The sequence below is a fragment of the Ambystoma mexicanum genome, chromosome 2q, assembly GCF_040938575.1.
Source record: "Ambystoma mexicanum isolate Mex_15411 chromosome 2q, UKY_AmexF1_1, whole genome shotgun sequence".
NCBI classification, from domain to species: domain Eukaryota; kingdom Metazoa; phylum Chordata; class Amphibia; order Caudata; family Ambystomatidae; genus Ambystoma; species Ambystoma mexicanum.
In genome coordinates this window covers 436,585,473-436,612,297 of record NC_090924.1, presented here as the reverse complement: position 1 = coordinate 436,612,297, position 26,825 = coordinate 436,585,473, and the positions used below count along the sequence as shown (strand labels likewise).

At 47.7% G+C, this 26,825-nt stretch overlaps 1 protein-coding gene across 2 annotated transcripts in view; it reads left to right on the top strand.

The window, feature by feature from the left end:
* Positions 1-26,825, top strand: part of TIMM17B (translocase of inner mitochondrial membrane 17B) — a 478,879-nt gene that overhangs the window by 353,711 nt on the left and 98,343 nt on the right. Inside the window, exons 5-6 of one of the 2 annotated variants that reach the window (XM_069647481.1) lie at positions 10,384-10,494; positions 16,522-16,641. In XM_069647481.1, the coding sequence (XP_069503582.1) occupies positions 10,384-10,494; positions 16,522-16,610 (200 nt within the window). In that variant the 3' untranslated portion in view covers positions 16,611-16,641. Of the gene's footprint in view, positions 1-10,383; positions 10,495-16,521; positions 17,297-26,825 lie in introns of those variants that run through there. The other variant, XM_069647480.1, reaches the window with a different exon arrangement.

Sequence of the window (26,825 nt, the reverse complement as noted above, 5' to 3'; positions counted from 1 at the left end):
GGCCATAGAACTTCCAACTTTCTTCAAAAACCCAACCAATTTGGCAGAAGCCTCCAGATGGTAACAAAACAAACCCAATCAGAAAAACTAATCCATTCTTTGTGTCCATAGCAAGTGGAAGAGAAGGGGATCCGGTCTCCAAGTTAGCTATTTCAGAGAGGGTAGTCAAATATATTCAAATGTGCTACTCTCTTTCTAACAAAACTATGCCTTTCACACCCAGAACTCTACATGTGGCACTGGGGCTACCTTAGCTATTTTGCAAATATTCCTTTAGATGCCATTTGCAAAGCAGCTACTTGGAGTTCCATATGTACCATATATACATATATACCAGGTATGGAGTTCCATATCCATACCTTTACACAGCATTATTGTCTGGATACTCAAGCCAAACAAGATTCACAGGTGGGACAAGCAGTATTAAAACATCCATTTGCTGCTGTACCTTCTAACATCCCACTACCATTTCCAGGTACTGCTCACAAGTCTATGCAAAACATGTGATTCTAAGCAGATCCACAAGCCTCAGAAGGCATACATTACTCACTGTAATCATACTTCTGATCCTTGTATCTGCTTAGATTTGCATGCGCCCACCCTTAATCCCCTCCTTGAAGTTGAAAGGTAAATAGGCACCAAATACCTTACACTTCCTCTTATGTACTCACGCAAACACTTCATGCTCCCTCATGTCAGAAACAAAACTGTCTGAGGGAGTTTACGTGAAAGACCATGGGTACTACAGAATTGACACTAGGGATAATATTACAAATCTGCCCTGTCAACATCACCTTTTCGACTTAAAAAACAAGTCATGCAATACTGTGCATGTACCACTAGATGGCGGCCTATGCAAAGCATGTGAATCTAAGCAGGTAAAAGCATCAGAAATATTACTACAGTGAATAATGCATGAAATGTCTGCTCTCATGAAGCGATTCAGGGACCTATGATGGACGATTCGGACATTTAAATAAATGGATAAGGATTGGGTATTCTGTGCCTCCAGTTTTTGCTAGGGACCCCCTGTTTAAGGAGTCGACTTTGTGTCCCATAAGAGGGTTGAGGGAATCGGACAGCTCCTGATGGTTGCCCCACAAGCGATTACTGGATTCTGGCAATTGATGCATATGCCTGATATTAATAGTTGGCATTTGAGAACATGGAATATTATGCTCTGTGAAAAGCTGACCTATTCCACCACAGGTCTGATTAGTATATTTCTGAGTTTGGTGTTGCTTTGGCACTAAATGCATGGAATCTTTAAGGACTAGAAGCACCACACATGATTTATGATATTGGTCCTTTTGGGATCTTGAAGATCCCAAATTTCTCACGCCATGTTGGTCAGTTAGTGGTGGGGAGGGGCAATTCATGTACACAGACATAATGTAACGCCTTTTGAATGTATAAATGTTGATTGGTTCATTATTGCTGAGCATAGCATTGGAATGTGATATCGGCAAACATTAAGCTGACATTTCTTTTGTGATTATACAATTTTTCTTGAATGTGTTTTGTAAATGTCAATACATACAAATATCATACAACAAGTAAGAGCGGAAACTGGCCCCACACCTAGGTACGCCATGGCTTTTCTGGAATTGAAACATAGTTTTAGGACAAGCAGTGATGTCTTCATTGGCAGGGTAGTTGAGAAACCCTGAAAACACAACTGCTCTCTGATATAGTAGGGCATAGGGCATTCTAGGAAAGGCACATCTGTCATTGGTGTATTTCCATCCCAAGTGATGGTGAGGTTTCCTGGAATGGACATCCCTCATAAATGAGTATCTGTCTACAAGATCTTAACTCGTCTGGTTTGCACACCCAAGCACAAGTTAAATCTGTTGTACTAAATGATAAAAACACTTCCAGCGCCTAAAAAAGAAAGCGTCTGTTAAAAGATGGTTAAACCTGAATTTAATTTGATGCCTTCTGACTTTTCATCCTTTTTATACACGCTTCTGTTTTGCAAAACAAACTAATAAGGTGCATGGGTGTCGGGAGTCTGGCCGGAGAGCACAGGACAAAAGCTATTTCACACAGTATGCACTGTATATTAGGGTAGATTCCTGAGGCAATGCTAGCATATAACAGAAACAGGGTACATACCAAGCTGATCTGAGACATGTATTCACAGTTAATGCAGGGGCAGTGGCAGGAGCTGGTTGTAAGTGAAGAGACAGAAATAAAGCACAGACAAGCAAATCTACTGGGCTACACAGGTTGATCAGAATAAAGGGTGTACTGGAATATAATGGGTCTCCATGGATTAGGGAAAGCCCTTGGGATCAGTATCGGCAGATTACTCTTAACTGTCATACAGCCGCGTCATGAGTTCGGCGTGCCGAAGAGACTGTTGTACTCAGTGTAAGGTAAGACTCAAATGGACTAGGCAAAGGCAACAGAAGTCTTTCCCTCATCAGAACGGAGACCAACCTGTGGGGTGGGGGGTCACAGGGTCAACGGATACAAAGCAGCGGAACAACAGCGGACCACGATGTAATACAGGCGGAAAGCAATGTTGAAAGAAGTAACCAGGGAACATCAGAATGCACAAGGCAAAAATGACTTCCACAAGACAGGTTGCTGCCACCACAGCGAATACGAGGGGTTCAGGAATAGTACTTAAGAACAAGCAGTAGAACTATGGACCTCAAGTCTGATAATTTCGCAGTCAAGGAACAAACAGGAACACATCAAGAGACTGGGATTGCAGAGAGAAAAGCTAGGCAGAAACAGGACAAGTCTGTGAAGCAGAAATGCTTTCAGAAAAAAAGGTGTCTACAGAAAGGCAGAAAAGATAGCAGCAAAGAACTGAATGTCTAACAGCAAAACAGGACAAGGTTTCAGAAGTCAAAAGCTGTAAATCAAGGAAAAGGTTCAAAAACAGAAAGACTGCAGAAGCAGACTGGAAAGGTGCTACAAAGCAGAAACAAAAAAACAGGATTCAAATGCCAACATCGGGCTATTCAGAAAAGGTTTAAAAGAACAAACTCCTGTTTCGAAGGGATTGTGTCCTCCGACGTATTCCTCATCTTAGATATCTCCTTCCAGCTCTGCTGGCCTCGGAAATTTTTTTCTCTAGAGGGCGCTGCGCGTGGACGTCCTCCGAGTCGATGTCCCTTGACAGCCGCCGTGTCGACGTCATCCTGCCTATAAAGGCAGCGCGCAGCGTTCGTTGTTCAGTTCCATTTTTCCGTGCTTACTCAGTGCCTCGGAATACCGTTGCTCAGTTCTTGTCAGATTAATCCTATTTACCTAGAGTTATTCGATCCGTACTCGATGGCTTCCTCGTCGGAACCGACAACTCCTCGATCCGGCTTCAAAAAATGCCGAGATTGTGGGAAAAAGATGTCGCTGACTGACCCTCACAGAGTTTGTCTGTGGTGTTTGGGAGCTGAACACCATTGTTCGGAGTGCGAGGACTGTATGTCCATGACAGCTAAGGCCCTGAAGGAGCGTAGGGGGAAGCTGGAGAAAGGTAAGACTTTTAAAGCTTCTTCTTCGTCGACGAAGTCGAGACACTCGTCTCCTCGTCACCATTCGCGCTCCAGGTCTCGGAGTGGGTCCCATCACTCCTCGAGATCGAAGCACTCGAAGAGGAGACGTCGAAGATCCCCTTCTCGGTCTTCCTCTTCCTCTGTTTCGCCAAAAAGAATCCCTTGCCCCACGAAACATAGTTCCCGGCCTGAATGGGAGGAATTCTGCAAAAATATGATGAGCGTCTTCGAGACCTCGACCCCCTCGAAGACTGCCGAGAGCGATGCTCTGGTCGAAAGACCCGAAGGTCAAAAACGCCGAGAGTCGCAGTACCAGGCGAAGGAAACCTCTCGAGCGCGTCTCGAACCCTCGAATAGGACTATGACCTCCAAACCTTCCTCGAAGGTTCCGTCGACGCCGTCTTCGACACCGGGTCTGTCGACTCGACGCCAGCTTCGACACCGGCGTCGACGCCAAGAAAAGTCACGGTCACGACACACCCAGTGACTATCCCCAGGTCCTCGATGGCGATGGCTTCGAGATTGTCGAGTAGAATCCCAATTCTGTCGAGGTCATCGAGGCCTCTGCCTTTGTTGTCGACGCCACGCTCGAAGCCTTCGGCGTCGACGACATCGACGTTTTCGAGGCCGATAATGACAAGTTCGGCACCCTCTGCCTTGGAAATGGGATTTACTCCCTTTATGAGTTCAGAACAATTGAGAACTATGTCCTCAATTTTGGAAGAGGGTGAATTGTCTGAACAGGAAGACACATTTGAGTTGCAGGGACCTGTAACCCCAATTAGAGAGGAATTTTCCTCTGAAGAACGCAGGTTAAAGGATCTTCATGATTCCTTACATGAGGCAAGTGGGTTAGACACTTCCCCTGAGGTGGAGTTTGCTAGGCCAGACCCGGGGGAGCATGCTGAAACCCCCTATAGAGCCTTAATGGCCAGGATCACAGAGTTCATGGGGTGGTCTGCACCTTCACAATCTTTCCAACAAGATGACCTCACGGATATTCTTGACAAAGGCCCACAGGAGGATCCTGTAGTGCCTTTTCATAAAGCTCTTCAGAGGAAGATCATGACAAACTGGGAAACCCCAGATGTCGTACCAGCAGTAAATAAAAATCTGTCTACAAAGTACAGGGTACCCTCTACAGACCCAGAGTTTTTGTCTAAACACCCATCCCCAGAAAGTCTGGTGGTACATGCAGCATCCTCTACCGATGTCAAGACGGCTTATCCTACCGTCCCACAGGACAGGGACGATAAAAAATATGATGCTATGGCAAAGAAAGTCTTTTCAGCATGTAGCATGGCGTTAAAATCTGTTAATGCTACTTGCACCCTTGCTAGGTTCAGCCATACACTTTGGGAGTGTGCTTCTACAGCGGCTGACTGCATCCCGGAGGGAGAAGAAAGGGATGCGTTCCTGAATACTATACAGGACGGTAAAGACGCTATGTACGAATCCCTCCAGACGGGCATTGATTCGGCTGCTCCTTTTCGTCCCACAGGAACCTCTGCGAGGGGCAATTCCTTTCGCTTCTACTGCGCATTCGGAAGAGGTAGAGGACGACCGGCTCAAAGGGGACAAAGAAGAACTACCCGAGGTGGACGGGGTAGATATTCAAAAGCCGCAGCAACAGCAGGTGCCTCTTTACCATCGGCATCTGCATCAGCCGCCCCAAAACCACTCTGAGGACTTCCCTCACAGGACACCTGTAGGAGGCAGGTTGACTCAACATCTGGCGGTATGGCAGGCTATCACGTCAGATGCTTGGGCATTGGAAACAGTTGCCCAAGGTTACTGCCTGCCTTTCCTACGTATACCTCAGAGTCATCCACCGGGGATCAGCTCTCAGAAAGCTCCAGATCCGCTCCTCTTGCAGGAAATTTTGGACCTGCTAGAGAAAGGTGCCATAGAACCGGTACCTGTAGCGGAGAGGAACAAGGGCTGGTACTCCCCTTACTTTCTCATTCCAAAGAAAGACGGAGGACTGAGACCCATCTTGGACTTGCGAAAATTGAACAAATTCCTCAGAAAAGACCATTTCAAGATGGTCACTCTTTCTCAGATCCTCCAGGCCCTTCAGTTCCAGGACTGGTTGGTATCTCTGGACCTTCAGGACGCTTATTCCCATGTGCCTATCCATCTCAAACACAGGAAATACCTGAGGTTCGCAATTGGCAACTCTCACTATCAATTTCAAGTGCTGCCATTTGGGCTGACCTCCGCCCCGAGGGTCTTCACCAAGTTAATGTCGGTAGTGGCGACAAGTCTAAGGAGGGAAGGGATTCACGTCTACCCCTACCTGGATGATTGGTTGATCAGGGCTATTTCTTCGGAACAAGCTCAGATCCAACTAAATCACGTGTGCCACTCCCTTCACAGACTGGGCTTCTCCCTCAATTTAAAGAAGTCACAAATGATACCATCGCAGAGACTCCAGTTCATAGGAGCGATCCTGGACACTTCCCTGGGAAAAGCCTCGCCACCAGAGGTGAGGGCTCAAGATATTCTACAGATGGTTACCAAGTTTCAACATGCCCAACGTCTCCCAGCCTTCGACTTTTTGAGGTTGCTAGGCCTCATGGCATCCTGCATTTTCCTAGTGCCAGAGGCTCGCCTGAGAATGAAATCCCTCCAATGGGCACTGAGGACTCAGTGGTCACAATTCTCAGGGAGAATGACAGATCTTCTTCAGGTTCCCGACAGAGTAGCTCGAGACCTTCAGTGGTGGGCCTGTCAGGAGAACATTCTGAAAGGAGAACATTTTTGGCAACCCTGGCCGGAGATAACAGTAGTCACGGATGCCTCACTCACGGGGTGGGGGGAGCCCACGCCAACGACTTGACCATCAGCGGTCGTTGGTCTCCATCAGAGTCCAGACTACATATCAACCTGTTAGAGCTGAGAGCCATCAGACTTGCGCTGAAGGCGTTCCTGCCAGCTGTACAAGGGAAAAACGTCCTGATAATGACGGACAACACAGTGGCCATGCATTACCTCAACAAAAGAGGAGGCGTAGGATCACTACCCCTGTGCAGAGAGGCGATGCAGCTCTGGTTTTGGGCAATCCAAGAAGGAATCTCTCTATCGGCAGTTCACCTAACCGGAGAGAAGAACTTGACAGCGGACGCTCTGAGCAGGCAGAGTACAGTCTCCCACGAGTGGGAACTAGCTCAGGAAGTCCTTCAAGAGATCTTCGCCCTTTGGGGAACCCTTCAGGTGGATCTGTTCGCCACCAGCGTCAACAGGAAATGCGATCTGTTCTGCTCAAGGGAATTTCCCCCGAGAGGAGCTCTGGGAGACGCGTTCATAGTGGACTGGGAGTTTCCGCTTCTGTACGCGTTCCCACCGGTCCCTGTCATTCCTCAAATGATCAGGAGGTTGAGAAGATTCCGGAGAACCATGATCCTAATTGCCCCGGATTGGGCCAGGAGAACGTGGTACCCGGACCTTCTAGACTTGTCCATCTGCCCTCCAATTCGACTTCCACTCAGAGAGAACCTACTCTCACAGAAGGGAGGTCAGGTTCTCCATCCAGACATCAAAACCCTCAACCTTCACGCTTGGCTTCTGAAAGGTTGAGGTACAAGGATTGGGACCTCCCTGATGATGTTATGGAGGTGTTGCTTTCGGCAAGGAGGCCAGCAACAAAGTCTTTATACCGCTGCCGTTGGAACAGATTTTGCAGCTGGTGTAGAGAACAGAATATCGACCCTTTTTCATGTGGTACACCAATGGTTTTGTCCTTCCTTCTATATTTGGTGAATTCAGGCCTTCAAGTTGGCACCATTAAGGGCTATCTCGCAGCGCTATCCATCTTTAAGCGCACTGCGGAAGAACCATCCTATTTCAAATTACCCTTGGTAATAAAGTTTCTAAAGGGGTTAACCAATGTTTATCCCCCAAGACCATTCCAAGTTCCCCTATGGGATTTAAACTTAGTACTAACTTTCCTGATGGGCACACCTTTCGAACCACTCCATTCTTGTTCGTTAAGATTCCTTACCCTTAAAACTGTTTTATTAATAGCACTATATTTAAATCTTAAGGGCACCTGGCTAGGTCCCGATTTACCCAGGTGGGTATACGTATAATAAACAAAAATAATCAGGATGGGGAGATCCAAAACAGAGACACAGAGGTGCTAGGCGTGTGTGTTTATTCTATAATCACACAGGAAGAGGTAAGTATCTGTCCGACTCATCCGGCTCCCACCAGTCTACGTCCAGCACGGCAGCGTACCAACCAGACTACAACTTGGGTCGAGTTATGCCCCACTCCTGCTTCGTGATACTCATGACCACGTAGGCTCGTAGGCATTCACAGCCCTCCACCTGGTGCCACACCCAGCACCGGTCCGCCTGCACTCTTCGCGGCTCACCCGACAGCACCCACCTGCTCCCCTCCGGCGGCAGACACCACGGACAGCACTACTACTGGTGCCCTTTTCCTGACGAAGGCCAGCATAAAGACGGCTACTTCCAAAGCCACTTTCTTAGGCCGAAACACACCCTGTGTCACTCCCTGTGTCGAACTACTCATCACAACAGCATCACTACTTGTACCTGTTCACTTTCAAGATTATTGTGTGCTCTTTGTGTTTATGTTCAATAGCGGGTCCTTATACCCCCTCGATATATGAGGCAATATGCATCGCAATGTAATGCTGACCTCTACACTCCAGAGGTTTGCACCCACCTGTGTCACCACTGCATAACCAACCCTGTCCGTCTTCTCTATACTACCTTTCGTGCTTATCGGAAGTAATGTAAAATATATTGTACAGATACTTACCTCTTCCTGTGTGATTATAGAATAAACACACACGCCTAGCACCTCTGTGTCTCTGTTTTGGATCTCCCCATCCTGATTATTTTTGTTTATTATTATTAATAGCACTTACATCTGCTAGAAGGGTGAGCGAATTACAAGCTCTTTCTTGTAAACCCCCTCACACAATATTTCACAAAGACAAAGTTGTCCTGCAAGTGAAGCCTAATTTCCTCCCAAAGGTGGTTTCTGAATTCCATATCACTCAGAAGATTACCCTACCATATTTCTATCCTCCTCCTCACCCGGGGAAAGAGGAAGAGAGGTTACACAGGCTAGACCCCTGAAGGGCTTTAAGTTTTTACATCAGTAGACTAGCCAGGATAAGACAGGCAGACCAGCTGTTTGTAGGTTACGCAGGTCACAAGCTGGGGTTACCAATAACTAAGCAGACCATTTCCAGATGGATCATTCTAGCCATTCTGGAATGTTATAAACTGGCAGGGAAAGAGCCCCCTCAAAACCTTAGGGCTCATTCGACCAGAGGTATTGCAGCTTCATCGGCCCTCAAAAGAGGCGTGCCGGTTAAAGACATCTGTGCGGCCGCTACATGGTCGTCTGTCCATACCTTTACACGTTTTTACAATTTGGATTCCTCCTCCAGTCGAGAGACTAGGTTTGGAAGGGCTGTACTGCATTCTATTCATCAATAGGAGACAGCGTGAAGTCAGTACTCCCTCCTCCAATAATAGAATACTGCTATGGGAGCCTATCTAAGATGAGGAATACGTCGGAGGACACAATCCCTTCGAAGAACAAGTTACTTCTTACCTTGTAACGTTCTTTCGACGGGATGTTCCTCCGACGTATTCCTCATCGGCCCTCCCATCCATCCCCGCAGTTCTACTTCGGTGTCCAGTCATAATGTCGAACCAATAATGTCGAATTACAAAAATGTCGAATCCAAAAAGTCGAAAACAAAAATGTCGATTTTTTTTTTATTTTTTATTTATATATTTTTTTTGGGCTCCGGGGGTAAAAAAAAAGGGGTAAAACAAAAAAAAATTAAAAAAAAGGGGGGTTGGGGGGGGGGGGGGGAAACCCCCCATTTCGAAAAAAAAGCAACCAAAAAAAAAAATTCGACATTTTTGTTTTCGACTTTTTGTTTTCGACTTTTTGACATTCGACATTATTGGATTCGACTTTTTGACTATAAACCTTCTACTTCCCGTGTTGTTGCAGCTTACGCTCCTTCAGGGTGATTAGTCTAGTCCAGAAAGTATTATTGTGGGCTACAAAACGGAACTGAGCAACGGACGCTGCGCGCGGCCTTTATAGGCAGGCAGCGCCCTCTAGAGAGAAAAAAATTTCCGAGGCCAGCAGAGCTGGAAGGAGATATCTAAGATGAGGAATACGTCGGAGGAACATCCCGTCGAAAGAACGTTACAAGGTAAGAAGTAACTTGTTCTTCTGTTCAAAGTGAGGTTATCAAGGCCCTCCCGGCCAACAGCTGAACAGGGAGGAGCTGATTGTAATCTAATTGTAATTAAAGTCCATTAAGCTCTCAGCAGCCTAGCCTACAGTAGCTTAGAGCAGGCGAATGCAGTCAGGGCCTCTCCAGCTCTTAGCCTGCTGCAAACAAATGTACTCAGTATGCCTCCCCCAGCCCTCTGCCTCTTGGACAGCATACCTGTACCAGAATGCATCTGCTGGTTTAACCCAAAACCCGGAATGGAACATGAAATTAGATTGGTCCAAAGTTGCAGTGGTAAAACAAGTAAATGTCTGCAGAAGCAATTTGTAGGTTTTAACTGTGCAATTATGCCATAAACAGAGTCTCTGAATGCGTGCATGTAGCAGTGCTGGATGGCAGGTGGGTAGGATCCTGACACTGGGGTTCTTGGTTTCCTTCTAAAGTCAGGCATGCAGTACTGTGTGCTGCAGGAGACCCAGGTGGGGATGGGGCGGGCATAGAGGAGCCAAAGGAAGGAGAAGGGTTTTGTCTTCCCAATGCTTGATGTCCATCTGCTGTTAAAGGACTGATCCCCAAATATCACCAGTTCGCTCTGCCTCCTCTTGGGTTCACCTCTCTTCTTCTCTCACTTAGGTGGCCCTTTGGCCATGGTGGGGTCTGCAATGATGGGTGGCATCTTGCTGGCCCTGATTGAAGGTGTGGGCATCCTCCTGACACGCTACACGGCACAGCAGTTCCAGAATCGTGAGTCCCTCCATCATTGACCGACCAGAGGGTGGGCTGAGGAGGGCGGGTGTGATACTTGGAAGAATTCATGCGTGGCAGGAACAGATGCACCTCCTGTTTATGTCCATTAAAGCTTTGTCGTAAAATGGATATTTGTTTTGGGGAAATGCTTTAAATCTTTTTTTTATACAAACAAAATACTTGGAGCCAAGCTAGTCCCGTTTTTACGCCTTTTATTGGACTTACTGCTAATAGTATGCGGAGATGGTAAAATGCATAAGCTTTCATTTAATAGTCCCATAGACTTCATCAGCTGGTAGTTAATGTGAAAAAAGAGCAACAAAAAAACGTGATGGACCTACATTTTGCGCAAATAAATGGGAAGAGAGAATCTTCCACTTTTTAATCTTCATTGGCTGCAGAAAAATAATGGAGTTCATTCCTTTGGAGGCCCATTTATCTCCAGGGCAATATGTTTGAGATAAGAACAGTTGAATGTTTGCATCCATTAGAAAATGGTTCTCAACACAAGCAGTGCTGGGGAATTATATTTACATCAGGACTATGTGATTTGTGCAATGTTTTGAATGTGCATAAGCACGACTAGTCAAATAGGTGGGAGCCACAAAAATCAATGGTATTGTAGAGAAGTCCGGAAATCGAAGATTCGAAAAGGTGCAATTTGAAAATAGGATGTGGTATTTCACAACTTCTTCACACAGTCAAACCATTTTGCAGGTTCAATTTGCTGAAACTTTAATTGTTTCAAGCAGCCTCCAATTTTTCCAAATGGAGTGTTTGTCTGCATCACCTTGGCATTAACATCCGTGCATTTACCTGCAGCGGTTCCAATGCCAAAACCGGCCTAGGAATGGCGCACCGCACTGTTGTGTTGAAAGTAAAACATTGTCAGAGATGAGTGTATATTTTTGCAGCCTCCATGCAGTGCCAGGGTCTTACATTAGGTAAGCTGAAGTTATTTGTCTACTGCCCTGACTTTTATGGAACCTCTAAATGGTGCAATGTCCGATTTTTGTACTATGCGCCTCCTGTTCGACAGTGCCTTACTGGCTTGCATGCAATGTTTCAAATACAAAAATACGTTGCCACTGGTAGGATGGAACTATGTCCACTGTTAGATCAGCGTGCCTTACCCTTAATAACTGGTGCCAGTCATTTGAGTTTACATGAACATGGTTACTGTTTTTGGTTTCTTGTGCCTCGACCATTTGAATTTCTGAAACGGTGTCACACAGCTGTAAGTGCGAGGTGGTAATGATACCTTTTCTTCTGGCATGGTCAGTGAAGTTTCCAGAGGTGGGGGAGAGGGAATCCTTGGCCTGAACTCCACTGATCATGACCTGGCAATAGAGAGTTAGGGCGTGGACCTTACACCCCTACCACATTATGGAGACATGGTTCACGGCCAGCTCTGTCATGAGCTTTGACACTCTCCTTCCTGATGGCTACAAGATCCTCTCCGCGCCAAGGTCCAATCGCTCTGGAGGGGGTGTAGCTCTGATCTTCCCTGAGTGGATTCCTGCCTCTGTCATTCCTACGAAGGCCTACTCCTCTTTTGAATGCATAATCTGCAGTCTCTTTCCCCCTCATCTCTCCCTCTCTCTCGCTTCCCCTCTTTCCCCTCTTTCCCCCATAGCCATTCCCTTACTGTGGCTTCCATCTATCGGCCACCTGATCAGATCTCCTCTTTCCTCTCTGAGTGGGCGGACCTCTCCTCTTCCCTCCTGGTCTCAACCACTCTGGCTCGACTCACTCTGCAGGGCACACTCTGGATGTTCTGATCTCTACAGACCTTCCCCTTTCTATCACTCTCTATCCTCCCCTCTCTCCTGGAGTGATCACTTTCTCCTTTCCTCCCAGCTCACTCTGTCTACCCCTCAGGCCAAGCCAACTCCAGCACTGCCACTTACCTTCTCGGTTACCGACCCATGAAGCATGCCAGTCGTGGCTTTCGTCGCCATTTTCTCACCCACATACCCTTTGGCTGACTCACACCCTGACACAGCCCTTTCTATGCCCCACTCTGCTGTATCTGATACTCTTGATGTTCGTGTCCCTGTCATGAGGATCCGCTTGAAGCCCAAAGCCAAGTGCAACTCCTGGTACGACTCAGAAATCGTCACCCTTAAACGCAAGTGCAGGGTGGCTGAGAGGAAATGGCATGCTTCCTGTACACCTTCTGCCAAACTGGCTTGCTGCCTGCTCCAAAGGCAATACTGGCTCTCTGTCCGCACCAAGAAGAGAGCCCTCATCCAAGCCTGCGTCTCTGTGGCATCAAACAACTCAACAAACTCTTTAAAATCTGTAAGGAGCTGACCAATCCTGCTGCAGTCTCTACCTCTCCTGTCCCCTCCCATTCCCTCTGCACGGCCCTGGCTTCTCACTTCATCTCTAAAACTCAGGACATCCTGTCCTCTCTCTCTCTTGCTCTCTTCCTCCTCCCTCTACCCCATGCTCTTCCTCTGGCCCTTCTGTCGCCACCCCTCCTCCCTCCTTCTCTGCCTTTCCCCTGTTCTCCCCAGACAAGGTTTCTATACAAGTCTGATCTATGGAAAGTCTAGTCAAAACAGGTTCTCCCCTGTTCCTCTAAAACCATCAAGGACCACATTGACACGCTGGCTCCTGCTTTGGCCGACTTCTGCGACCACTCCTTTGCCACTGGAGTCTTCCTTCCCCCTGAAGCACTCCCTTGTGCACCCTTTTCTTAAGAAGCCCTCAGCCGACCCCTCCTGCCCTGCTAACTACCGCCCAATCTCCATCACTCCTTTGGGCAAACTCCTGGAAAAGCTGGCTATCTCCCAGCTTAATCTTCACACTGAATTGGGTGTTTGTCTCCTTGACCATCAGTCTGGCTTCAGAGCTGCCAGAAACACGGAAACTGCTCTCCTGTACATCCGTGAAGACATGCTCTCAAACCTTGACTCCAATACCCCCTGTGTCCTCATCTTAATTGAGATCTCTACTGCCTTCGACACAGTCAACCATGCCATCCTGCTCAACCGTCTCCGTGATAACCTGGGTATCACCGTTCAGGCCCTGGCTTGGCTGACCTCTTCTCTTATCGACCCTCCCAGGTCCAACTTGGGTCCTTCCTCTCCTCTCCTCTCCTCTCCCTCTATCTCTACCTGTGGTGTTCCCCAGGGGTCTAATCTCTCTCTCTGACTGTTCAACCAATACCTGGCACTTCTTGCCCACCGCATTGCCGCTCTCTGCCCCAACTTTCAGTGCTATGCAGACGGCACTCAGCTTATTTACAGGCTCCATTCCACCACCTCTTCTCCTTCTCGCATCTCTGACTGTCTGTTATCCAGGAGTGGTATGCCGCCAATGATCTTTGACTTCATGCCTGTAAGACTCAAATTCTCCTCATAGGCACACCTGCTCCTGTCTTTACTATCGCTCTCTGGCCGGGCCTCTCTTGGCCCTCTTCCTTCTCCCACCTGTGAGGCTAAAAACCTTGGGGTCATCTTCAACTCCACACTCTCCTTCTCTCCTCACATCTCGGACGTCTCTAAGAAGTCACACTACCAGCTGCACCTCCTCAGAGGTATTCTTCCTTTCCTCTCCTTCAGAAGCTCACTGTCTCCAGAGCTCTGGTTCTCTGTAGGCTGGGCTACTGCAACAGCCTCTTTCTAAATCTGCCTGCTTCTACTTTCCACCCTCTGCAACTCATCCAGAACAGGACTGCGAGACTTGTCCTTGGCCTCAAGCCCAGGAATCGGATCTCTCCAGGACTGAAATCTCTGCACTTGCTCCCAGTGGCTGCAAGGATCAAGTTCAAAACCCTCTGCATTGTCCACAATGGCTTGGGGCGTAGGTACTCAATACCTTCAACTGTCGCTTCCTAAATATCTTCCTTCTCGAGCTCTTCGCTCATCCGCCTCCAACTCCCTCAGGATCATTTGCTTCTCCAAGCAACAAGTTGGTGGTAGATCTTTCTTTGGCTGGGGCCTCCCTCTGGAACAGCCTCCCTGAAACTTGAGGAGAACCATCTCCGGTTCCGGAAGCACCTCAAGACCTTACTCTTTGCGTCTGCTTTCTCTCCTCCTCTCCCCTGCTGAACTCCTGCTGGTCACCTGGCTACCCTCTGATCTCGGGCCCATGTCCCCTCCCCCGCCAGCTACACACCTGCACTTCCTCCCAGGCATGCTGCTCCCCTGCACTTGGGAGCTGTTTCTGTATCCCTACAGTCCCCACCAGCTCTTGACACTTGATGTCTGCACTTGCCACAAGCTAGACGCACTTTTTTACCCATTATTTTTATTTATTCTATTGATTTATTACTGTTGATCCTATGTATTGCACTGCCCCCTCCGCCTGCACTTTCTATTTCCACCTGCACTTTCCCTTTCCCCCTGCACTTGCGCGATCTCAATGTCACCTGACCTAGTAAGATCGTTGTCTGTCTTCCCTCTGTTTCACCCTTCCTTGCCGTGTCGCGCCTTGAAACACTTGTGTATAGGCGTGTTACAAATGCCATATCATATGGTGGGAAAGGTGTGGCAACTCGTATACAAACCCCCACCCCCAACCTCCCACCCCCGCCCCACCTTTACCCTGATTCACTTGTAAACGACAAGGATTGTTGGATTAGCTGGGCCCACTTACTTCAGTCGATGTTCCCATTGCATAGGGTCCACGGGCTGCAGGTGCAGTGTAGTGTTTGGATTCGGGAGTTAGGCAGCAGCGGTTCTGCACTCTTGATGAGATAACTTCTGATACCTTAAAACCTGGATACCACAGGACGATGATCACCACAGGGCCTAAGGTAACAGAAGGTCCCCAGGACTCGATTGAGACTGACCGCAGTGATGAACTCTCCAAGCAGGAGGCAGCAGGTGACTTTCATGGCAATGAGGACGACTCTGCTCTCCAGGAAGGCCACTCTTTGTGTTGACAGGTAGGCAGGTCTTCGGCAAGAAGCTGGCAACTTGCAAAGTTCCTAGACAAAACTCGGAACAGGGACTGATGCACAGAACATGCAGTGGATGAAACTGGTCAGCCTACAGTATGGTTCTGGGATGCTTCCGAAGACTTCTGAGGGCAGGATCCTTGTACAGGGTTCTGGATTGGTTGTTTCCACCATCCCATGGGTCGAAGCATCAACGAGGGTCTTCTGGAGATCAATGCAGAGAATGTGTCACTGGGACAGGCCGGAGGTGATGCTGGATGTGTTCAGTGGCCACCCTCAGAACATTAGTGGGTTGCAACTCTTCGTAGGTGCCTTTGTGCCCAGCGACAAGCTGAAGAACTACTGCCAGACTCATTCTTTTATCCCAGATTTGACCTGTGGTCGCCCCCCTTCCCACTAATGGCAAGGATCTGCACTATTCAATCTGGCAAGGGCTATCCAGTCCTAGACTGCCTCTTGCCCCCCGTCTGTCCAGAAACAGGACAAGAAGGCTAAAACACAGTGCTAACAACTTGTGGCGTTTCCTTTTCGAGTATATTGTACTCGAAATGGCATTATCCGTTAAAATGGAAAGGTGCATGCAGCAAAAACTAAAAACGGGTTTCAAAAATGACCACTGCCACCAGCCTGCCTGGACGTTCTACAAGTAACAGAAATGTTACAAAACAAAAATGGGATACTAAGTACCCCTTGAGCACTTGATTGCAAAGTGATGTGCGCTGCTGTATAACAACAAAGCAGTGTGGCAAAGGCAACAAGGTCCCCATGCACTGGTATACTTGCAAGCTTACAATTGCCCCCAAAAAGAGGTGAGCCTGGAAAGGAGAGCATAATGACTTCACTTGCCTACAAAAATCAATGCAGGGTTCAAATCGTAGCACAATTTGTGGATGTTGTATTTGTTGCGTCAATGGAGGGAAATTACATGAAAAAACTATGGGGCATCGAAAACATGCATTTTACCTCTTCAGCATAATATTTTTAGTTCGTATCAAAGCTTGGATTTGTTTGTTTTTAACCTAAAAGCCTGCCAGGGGAATGTAGGTGACTAAAGAACTTTGCCCGCCTATTTATTCTTCGTTCTTATTAATTTTGTTTCTTTTCCTTTCCAGCAAATCCTTTTGGTGAAGACCCTAGCCAGCTCCCTCCTCAGGATGGATCACCACCTCCAGGCTATGGTGGTTACGGACAGTACCAGTGATGCTGACTTGGGGGTCAGTGGGATGAAGCAGGTGGTGCTATTGGACTTGAGATCTCCAGCTTCCTTATTGTTTGGCAGTAGACGGCAAACGTATCGTCTCTGCTTGAGAGAGAGGAATTGTTACCAATGGACACAGAGAACTGATATGAATTATTTTTCTCAGAGACTGCTGTCTTGGTGGGTGGGGAAGGAGGGCGCGAGAGACAACAATATACCACAAAGTTAAAAAAAAAAAAAAAAAAAGTTTTGTGCTACTGAAGGTGGGATTTGTGGACTTTATCACGACAGAAATATACAATATTAAACCTAATCTGGGAAAGGAGAGTGTTCCCCACCTCGAAGCAGATGTCTTGCTTGTAGAAGGTGTGAATTTGCATACCTCGCTGATGAGATGTGCCATTTAACCAGCAATCCCTATTAGCACCCCCTTCCTCCTCACTGCCTCATGTGTTGCCGCCCACTCTAATACTCTTACGTGCGCCTGTAGGCGATGGGTTGTCAGCGCTGCACATTTTTAAGCTGTAGACTCAGCCCATGTGCTAGCTGATGCACCAGAATACCTCAGTGGTGAGTAATTCGGGACATGGCACATTTTTGGCCTTTGTTGCTCTCTGGACATCTTTTTGAACGTTGAGTCATTTTAAATGTTGTATTTTAAAACTTGGAAATATATGTTGAGGAAAAGATCTCTTGTTTTTACAAGCTGCTAATGCTGCTCAACGATATTTTGCATGTGGAATGCTCCAACATTTAACACTTTATATGCAAAAGCTCTTAATCTGCTTCTAATGGCAAGGATATTTTAGACTGGACGGAGAGTTAGAATCCAGAACTTTGTGCAAAATGAAAAAAGGCATTCTCAGTAATAGGTCCTTCGTAATAGGAAGGCTTTCCTTGTACTGAGAAGTCAGGCTCTGTGCTCGATGTAAAGGAAGAATTGGCCTCTGATAACAATTGAAAGGGTAACTGTGAATTAAGTGCCTGCCTTGAATATCCGAGGAATTTGTAGCCACATGTATGAATCGCTGCAGAGCCAGCTCTCCCCAACATCCTTCCGAAGTTGATAAATTGGGTACATTTGTCATAACTGCAAAGACTTTGCTTATGAGCTTGAGGAATATAGCTTAAAGCGCTGTTTGAAACCTCTGATAAATAATGTTCCGATGTCCTGTGAGATCTGGATGCAGCACCAACACTATAACGATAATGGGATATACCTTCTGCTGTGAGATCAGGATGCGGTTGCTGGGGGTGTAAAATAATCTACTCCTCCCAATATCCCCTTTTCTCCATATTTATGGATGATAGGCCTGTATAGGGATGGGCCTGCAGTACGATGCAAAGTAGTACTTATTTTAAGAGGGCGGGGAAGCATGCTGGGCATATGCAGACACACCGAGCACAGATCCTCTCTCGCGCATGCTCTTGCCCCACAAGTCAGCCCTTTTCTTTGTGCGGCCTGGGCAGGAGCATCAGCGTGTTTGAGTAAATGCACATCAATCAATATTCGAAGGGTTGTTATTTAGACTCTGCACTAGCGGTTGGAATGTGCTTCCTGGATCCACGTCCACTTTGCCGTGTTTTGCTCCTGCGTTTGGCATTTTTCCACAGGTCATTGTGTGCCTCAACACTAGGTAAACTTTTTCCAGCGCCATGCTCTGAGTCTAGAGGGAGTTTCCAGTGATAAAGTCGCTGGGGAAAAGGTCGCCATTTCCGAAATGTGCACTCGTAGGAAAATCGAGAACTTTCTCCAAATATTCTAGGACTGGAGGCCATAATGTTAAATAAAACCAGTCCTAGAATATGCTGGGGAAAGCTTTCTCGGGTGCAGGAAAAAAAAATTCCTCCCTGTCGACTTTTTCTCCAACTACTTTTCCTTCGACTGGATGGTAAATGGATTTGATGTTCACCTTGAAATCCGGGTAGGTGACTTGTTCCAAACGACTCACCAGACTGGGAGGAGTTCTCTAAATACTATACTGTGTCAGAAGGTGCAAGGTACTGGCGTCCGAACAGAGGGTCTTGTCAGACCTGCCACCGGGCACAATCTTGAGGTGCGTAGGTGTTGGACAGACCTTGCATATTCCTGGAGGGTAACCTGTACCAAATCTAGACTCTGACAAACGGATGCTACACAGTTATCATCCTGCACCAAAAACATATACTCCAGAGAGGTATCACCTGTTGATAGTTTCTCGTAACGGCTTATATAAGCCCTCTATATAGACACCCTTAGGTTTTTATAGAGGATGTTTTTTCTCTGGCAGGGCTTTTGTAAAGATTACACATCTGTTTCCCATGGTGGGGGAATCGCATGGAGACTGCGACAAATCATAGCAAGCACAGGAAATTCAAGATCCTTTCTGTGGCTGACAGTTGTGTGCCAATATTTCATAATTTGGATTATCTGGCAGTAGCTGTGCCCACTGGCTGTACCATATTTGAGTTATTGCATCACACCCTGATTGAATTTCAACTGAGGGTGTACTGATGAGATCTTATGTCTACAGGCATGGGATTGAATTCCACCTTGTAATACACCCTTATATAGGCTATAGGATCCGATAACCTACTAACCAAGGTCCACGTCGACACACACTTGGGCCCCTCCTGTGCTTCTGATTCAGAGCACTTAGGTCCTTTATAGCATGATGTTGCATTCCTGTACACATTTAGGCAAACCGTGTCTTTGCCTCCCATGCATTCCTTTTTCAAGGACCTAGTTGCACAGTGGTTCCTCCAGCAGCTCCAGCCTCTACAGTCTTCATCCCATTCGCCCCACCTCTGTATGTTGCTTCCTTGCCACTAATGGCTTCAATGCCTCCATCGACCATCGTACCACCAACCGTTCTGTGGCCATTTCAACCTCTGATTCTACCTCCTGCAGTGTTCCCATCGTTGCCGTCACTGGTTGATGGTACACCATCACTTTCCATCCTGAAAGGTCGCAATGGTCAGAGCTACTGCCCCCACCTTCTGTTAGATGAGAATGTGGAATGACCTTCCACATACAGTACAGGCTTTTTTTCGTACGCGTATGTTGGGAGGTGTGGGGGAGGGGAAGACATTCTTGGAAATACAAACTGCTAAGCTTGTTGAAATAGGAGTACTGGTAGCAGTCTATCTGGCAAATAGTGTAAAACCGACAAATCTCTACAGCCTGAAGTACTGAAGGAGGTTTATAAGCTTTGTGAGTCCCCCACACTCCACAACTGTTACCGATATGAAGCTAGATGCAATGCTCAGAAGCCGTGTAGAGAAGAAGTGTGTCTGGGAACTCAATCTTCCAGATCGATCAATGATGATTACTGATGGCCTGGTCCAGAACAGTGGTTGGCTGAGCAGGCTGTTTAACAACTGCTGCTTCTTCCCCTTGCCTAAAGACAAAAAAAAGCATGCGTCTCTTTTGGTAAAAAAAAAAGTGTACAGCAGCAGCGCCCTCATATTTATCATGGCGGGCACATTTATTTTCCATACTGGCGGCTTGCCACCTAAAGCTATAGTTTTATATCCTAGTTTGTGCCTTTGTTCTCCTACCTGATAGACTCGTGGCTTTCTTAGCTTTAGCCCCCGATGCTGAACAGATCTCATTGAATATGTCTGAATCAGCAGCTTGCCTTACAGACACAGTAGCGAGGGGCATGTGTATTGGCCTTGGACGTTCGCGGTTTTGCACTTCTAAAATGTACCAGCTGGTGTGTGAGATCCAGGGGGAAAGTCGGTGCCCTCCTGTGTGTGAAATCCAGGGGGGAAGTGAGTTCCCTTTTTTTGGGTTCAGCAGTTTTTTCATTCTTCTGCATGAAGTCCTCACGAAGAAAAACGAACGCACTGGCTGTGAAATCTGCCGGCCATCCTTTCATAGACATCTTAAGTCCCAGTTGCAGGAACATAGCTGAAGGGATTTGTACCCGTCATCTCAATCCATAAAAGGATCTATAAGGGGATTGTTTTCCTTCTACGCCTCTGCAACAAGAAATCACAGAATTGAGCGGCCAACTCTCAAGGAGCACACCTTCATTAGGAGGTACAGTGTCTCTCTATTTGGTCAATTAGAGAAAAATAACCACAGACGCTTGGATTAGCCTGGTGGTCTCTGGGGTTTTTGCTCCCCCCTCCCTCCCTTCTCATCCCTCCTACTTAACAACCTCACTTGCGTCCCCTTCTGAGACTTTCAAGTTTGAGGAGGCGGTCCGTTGAGAAAGTTTCTACTTCAGAGGTGGTCAGGAGCCTACCCTCGTGGCTTTCGGCACCGCTCCACAATCTGTTTACAGCAGTACTACTGTTTCACAGCCCACAGAATCCCTCTTATTTCTGCTATCTGCTTTTCTGGTCTGGTGTTGGACCATTCTCATTCTATGTTCTATTCCCGGTTTTGGGTTAATCCACCAGATGCATTCTGGTAGATGCATGCTTTCCAAGAAGTAAAGAGCTGGAGGATGGACCTTAATTACATTAACTTTCAGCAGGCATGCCGCTAGCTGGAGAGACGTGGATTACAATCAGGTGCTGCAGACTGTAGAGGGGAAGAAGGAGCTTGATTGTGCACAGCTGCCGCTCTGTGCAACCTCCTCCACCATGTGTGGACTGGAAAGTCTCTTATAAGATTTCTTTCAACATTCGCAGTTGTTCTATCAACTGCTTTCATTCGGAGTTCCTGCTTTGTGCTCCTGTGGCTAACGTTTTTTAACCTACCGTTTAGATCATGTTTTACTACTAAATCTTGTCTGCTTTGTGGTGCATCATGTCCATTCTGCTGTCAGAGCTTACTTGTTCTTCCACCTTTCCTAAAGATCCTGCTTTTGCTTCTGAGCCTTCTCTGCATCAGCTCAGCTGCTTGTGCAGTGTCCTGACCAGTCTGCTATTAAAGTTTGCCAGTTGTTGAACCTTTCCTGGCAGCCCTAAAGATAAGGGGTGTATCAGCCATTTTTACTCCCTAAAAATAGGCAAATACTCCCAAAAAATTAAAACGGGGTACAAATACTCCCAGCAAAAAATAAGAATCAGACACAGGACCTTATGCCCCAGCTTGCATCTAAATAGCTCCATGGGTATGTTTGGACCAGTAATGCATGTAAGTAACCACATGAAGAAACTGCAATTATTACTTTCCGATGGGAAGAAGTAGACGGGTATAGTTTAATGTGCATGAATAAACTAGGTGCTATGAAATAATTATCACAAAAACATTTCTGTTTTCCAGTTAAAACATTTTTGCTCACTTTTAAAATACTCCCACTGGGAACAGACTTACATTACTCCCCAAAAATGTTTTTACTCCCAATTAAAAAAAACAGGGAGTAAAATACTCCGACCTTAAATTCTGATATGGAGTAGTGTTTCCGAGACATTCTGCTTTGTTTCTGAATCTTTCCTGTGATGGTTATTGGTGCAGCATCCTTTCCTTTTTACTGTTAAGGTCTACCAGTTCTGTGTCTTTGCTGTCTTTCTACATACCCTGTTTCTCCAGCATTGGATCTTTCATGGATTCACATGCTTAGAATATTCCCCGTCGTCAGACTGGGACCCCTCGGTACACATATATAGCCTTTTCCAATAGGAAACTTTCGACACTTTTGTGTCCTATCTACGTCCTTTTAGGACCTGCCTACGCCTGCTCCGTAGGCCGTCCCAGTATAAGAGGCCCGCCCCCGCGGCTCCCCTTCAGATTTCAACCGTCTCCAAAGTAGTGGGATCTCCTCGCGTTGTCTTACTATTTTGTACAAGGTTGCATTACTGGAATTTGAGTACAGAAAATGTCATCCGTTTCAGGAAAAGCGCTGTTCCGCCCATGCGCGACGTGCGACTTGAAAAAAGTTTACGAGGGGGACGGACATATGGATTGTATATATTGCCTCCACCCTCATCATTCGGCGGATAACTGCGACATATGCAAAGGGTTTTCTCAAAAAACCCTAAAAGACCGCAGTCGACGACTGGTGGCATGGCTGAATGATGGAGCGGGGGCATACCCCCCTTCGGAGGTAGGCTCCACACAATCGGCGAAAACATCACGCCGCGCTACCTCGTCGGAACCACCGCGAAGAAATCTCGACCGACGGAAAAAGAGTCGTCTGGAAGTCACTCAACGAGAGACCCCTCGTCAAAGAAATCATCTTCATCAAAAAAGCATGAAAAGGAAAGGAAATCCTCCTCGGGCGATCATAGATCGACCACGAGTCGAGAGTCGAGTAGAAGCAAGCCAAGTGTGGAAAAGGCGGGACCGCCAAAACCACCGGCTAACTCACCGTCGTCGACGGCGGCCCAGTCATCGGCCTCCACCCTGCCACTTACGCAGGTGGCATCCACCGCACCGACAACGACGTCGACGATGGCCTCGTCGACGGGGGTTCTACAGGAGGCCTGGAGGCCTGAAATTTTTGATCCGATCCCCCCCCGGATACTTTACTACAAGAACAGGCTGTGTTGCTGTCCTCGGAGGACGAGAATGAGAGAATAGCTGGCCCAGCAGACCTAGGGCTACGAGTGGCTGACAAGTCGTCGACGAGGGGATCCGTTATACCGGTATCTGCCCCTCTTCTCAATCCTCAATCTGTTTTGTCATTGGAAATTCTGTCCACGCTTCAGTCGTTGTTACAGTCGTTGGACCAGAGACTACCTCAGGCAAACCTACCACAGGCACCCATCGACAAGCCGGGCCCGTCCCGTCAATCGGCGCACCTACGCACGCCAATCTCAGCGCTGGTACAAGAGGAAGGTGAGCTGCCAGATTCGGAGTCTGACAGGGGAGCCAGGTCGGATATCTCATCATCCCCCTCCAGGGATCCAACCTTTCTAATCCAATGTCTGGAATCTCCTGGGCATTTTTTAAAAAAGGGAGTCAGAGGTGGAGTTGGAAACCCCTAGAAGCCCAGCTCACCCGTCCCCTCCGGACGACATTGCGTCATTCCATTCTATGATGGAGAAGGCATGCAAAGAATTTGGTTTGTCCCAGGAAGAACAGAAAAAGGACTGTTTTTTGTTCGACCACATGGGTAAGAGAAGGAGGTCTGTGTTCTCGATACCAATACTAGACCATGTATGGAAGGAGGGGTTGCAGACAATGCGTCACCCGTTTTCAGAGCCGGCAGTGAAAGGACGCCTGGAAAAAAAGTTTAAGGCTCCAGAGTCTACCCCTAAGTGTTTATCCTCCCAACCAACGCCAGACTCGGTGGTGTCGGCGGCAGCGGCGAAGAAGGCGAAGGCCCAGCACAAGTGCACGACTCCTCCTGAGAACGAAGCAAGACGCCAAGATGCCTTTGGCAAAAAAGTGCTATCCGTGGGAGCGACCACAGTAAAGGCCGCAAACTCTCTGGCAATTGTTGCCAGATACGATAGGGAGATGTGGCACAGGCTAGCTCCGTTGCTTGATCATCTTCCGGAAGAGCATAGGAAGGCAGCGATGTTACTCGTCCGAGAAGGTGAGGAAGCCTCAAATCACGCAATAAACATTGCGGTGGACCTCGCTGAGTCAGGCTTCAAGCAAGTCAATAATGGGGTCGTATTACGTCGACAGTGATGGCTTATGTGTACCTACTTCAGGCCAGAAGTACAATACAAAGTTTTAGATATGCCCTTTGAGGGAGACCTTCTTTTCGGTGAGAAAGTGGACGAAGCCCTAAAGGGAATGAAAGAGGACTCGGACACGGCACGTTCTTTGGGTGCCCTCCAGAGTGGCAGAAACTACAAGTCTTTTCGTCCCTTTAGAGGGGCTTCAGGTAATTCAAGATTCTCTGCATCTGGAGACAGATCCTTTGGCAGATCAGCTTACTCCTCCCAGGGATACAGACGTGCCTCCCAAACGGCAAACCGTCGCCGGAACTTCCAGACTTCCAGGAAACATATGTCGACGAATGGGAACGAATAACGACGGATCAATGGGTGCTGGATACTATAAGAAACGGACACTCTCTACAATTCAAACACAGCCCTCTGCAAATTCCACCTGCGTTCACCGCTCATTCCCATCTGAAGATACTGCAACAAGAGGTAACACTCATGTTAGCAAAGGGCGTGATAGAATTAGTTCCAACATCACAGAGAGGTCAAGGAGTCTACTCAAGATATTTCGTCGTAAAAAAGCCGAACGGCAAATGGCGTCCCATTTTAGACTTACGCGATCTCAACAAGTCTTTAAAGAGCCTGAAATTCAAGATGCTCACTCTGCAGGACGTGATCCGCGCCGTTCAAGAGGGGGATTTTCTAGCATCCCTGGATTTACAGGACGCGTATTTCCATATTCCAATGTGTCGGAAACACAGGAAATTCCTAAGATTTGTAATAGGGCGGACTCACTACCAATTCACGGTTTTTCCTTTTGGGCTCAAGACCTCCCCCAGAACGTTCACGAAATGCCTGGCTCCTGTAGCGGCCTGGCTAAGGAAGCAAGGCCACCATGTATACCCATACCTCGACGACTGGCTGGTAAGGGGATCCTCCCCGGCGTCGACCAACACAAGCTTACAAGCCACCATGCAGCTTCTACAACAGCTGGGATTCGCCATAAACTTGGAAAATCCTCTCTACTTTTCGGAGTTCTGCCGCCATCGAGATCGCTGGTATTCCTGGGGGCACAGTTCGAGACCCAGTTCGGACTAGTGAAACCTTCTCTCGACAGAACCTCAAGACTCAATCAACAAGCATGCCGACTACGGCGAAACACCAAGATCTCAGTGAGAAAATACGTTTCGGTCCTAGGGGCCATGGCATCCTGCATCCATCTGGTGGAAAACTGTCGCCTATTCATGAGGCCAGTCCAGGAATTCCTCACGGACCGATGGACGCAGGCTCAAGGATCGTGGTCAGACAAGATAACCATCGACGACGACAAGCTGCTTCGGACCCTTCAGTGGTGGCAGAGTTTCCACAATCTGAACAACGGCGTACCCCTACAGGAGCCGGAGTTTCAGCGAACCATAGTCACGGATGCGTCCCTAACCGGATGGGGAGCTCACATGGGTGCTCTCCAAACGCAAGGTAGCTGGTCTCCAACGGAGTCACTCCTACACATAAACGTGTTAGAGCTCAGAGCAGTACGATGGGCCTTGAAGGCATTCCTACCACACATCGGGGGCTCGCGAGTACGAATACTGACCGACAATACAACAGCCATGTTTTATCTGAGGAAACAAGGAGGGACGCGATCAAGAACTCTTTCCATAGAAGCCCAGAAAACATGGCATTGGGCATTAAAGCACGAAATTTCCATCGTGGCTCATCACCTTCCAGGAGTGAGGAACTCCCAAGCAGACTCCCTCAGCAGAAGCATGGCCCAGATACACGAGTGGGAAATGGACACAGTTCACCTGATGAAAGTGTTCGAGAAATGGGGTCACCCCCTCTGGACGCCTTCGCGACCAAAGACAACAAGAAATGCGAGCAATTCGCAAGCAGATGGCCTCAAGAGGGCTCCAGGGGGGAGGCATTCTCCTTCTCATGGACGGATATGTTCCTCTATGCTTTTCCCCCGTTCCCCCTCATACGGAGGACAATACAGTGGATACGCAGATACAATTGCCGGGTAATTCTAGTGACACCATACTGGCCAAGGCAACCGTGGTTCTCCGACCTGCTTCACCTGTCGCTGGAACATCCCATAGGGTTTCCCAAAGCCCCGAACCTACTATCCAGGGAAAAAGGCACGGTGTGGCATCACGACCCGGACAGTCTCAACCTTACAGCCTGGCTCCTGACTTTTCGGAGTTCGGTGCTTTAGACGTTTCGGAGGATTGTCAAAAAATTCTGCAAGCGGCTAGAGCCCCTTCTACAAACAAATCCTACTCCTATAAGTGGCGGAGGTTCTGTGAATGGTGTACGGGACAACAGGGCCTACAACCGTTGTCGGTGACGCCGGAACAAGTTCTACCTTACCTGCTCCTCTTAGCGGAGAGGGGATTATCCTTCACATCGATAAAGGTGCACCTGGCGGCCATCTCGAGGTTCACAAGGAAAAGGCAGTCGTCTCCTCTATTTAGCGACAGACTTGTAAAACACTTCATGAGGGGTTTATTTCGAGCTTTTCCCCCGGAAAAACGTTTCCCCCCGACTTGGAGTCTTAACACAGTGTTGGCAGGCTTAATGAAACCGCCTTTTGAGCCTATGGCCACGTCCGACATAAAATTCATTTCGTGGAAGTTGGCATTCTTGATTGCTATCACATCAGCTAGAAGAATCTCGGAACTGCAAGCGATGGTCGTAGACCCGCCATACTTAAGATTC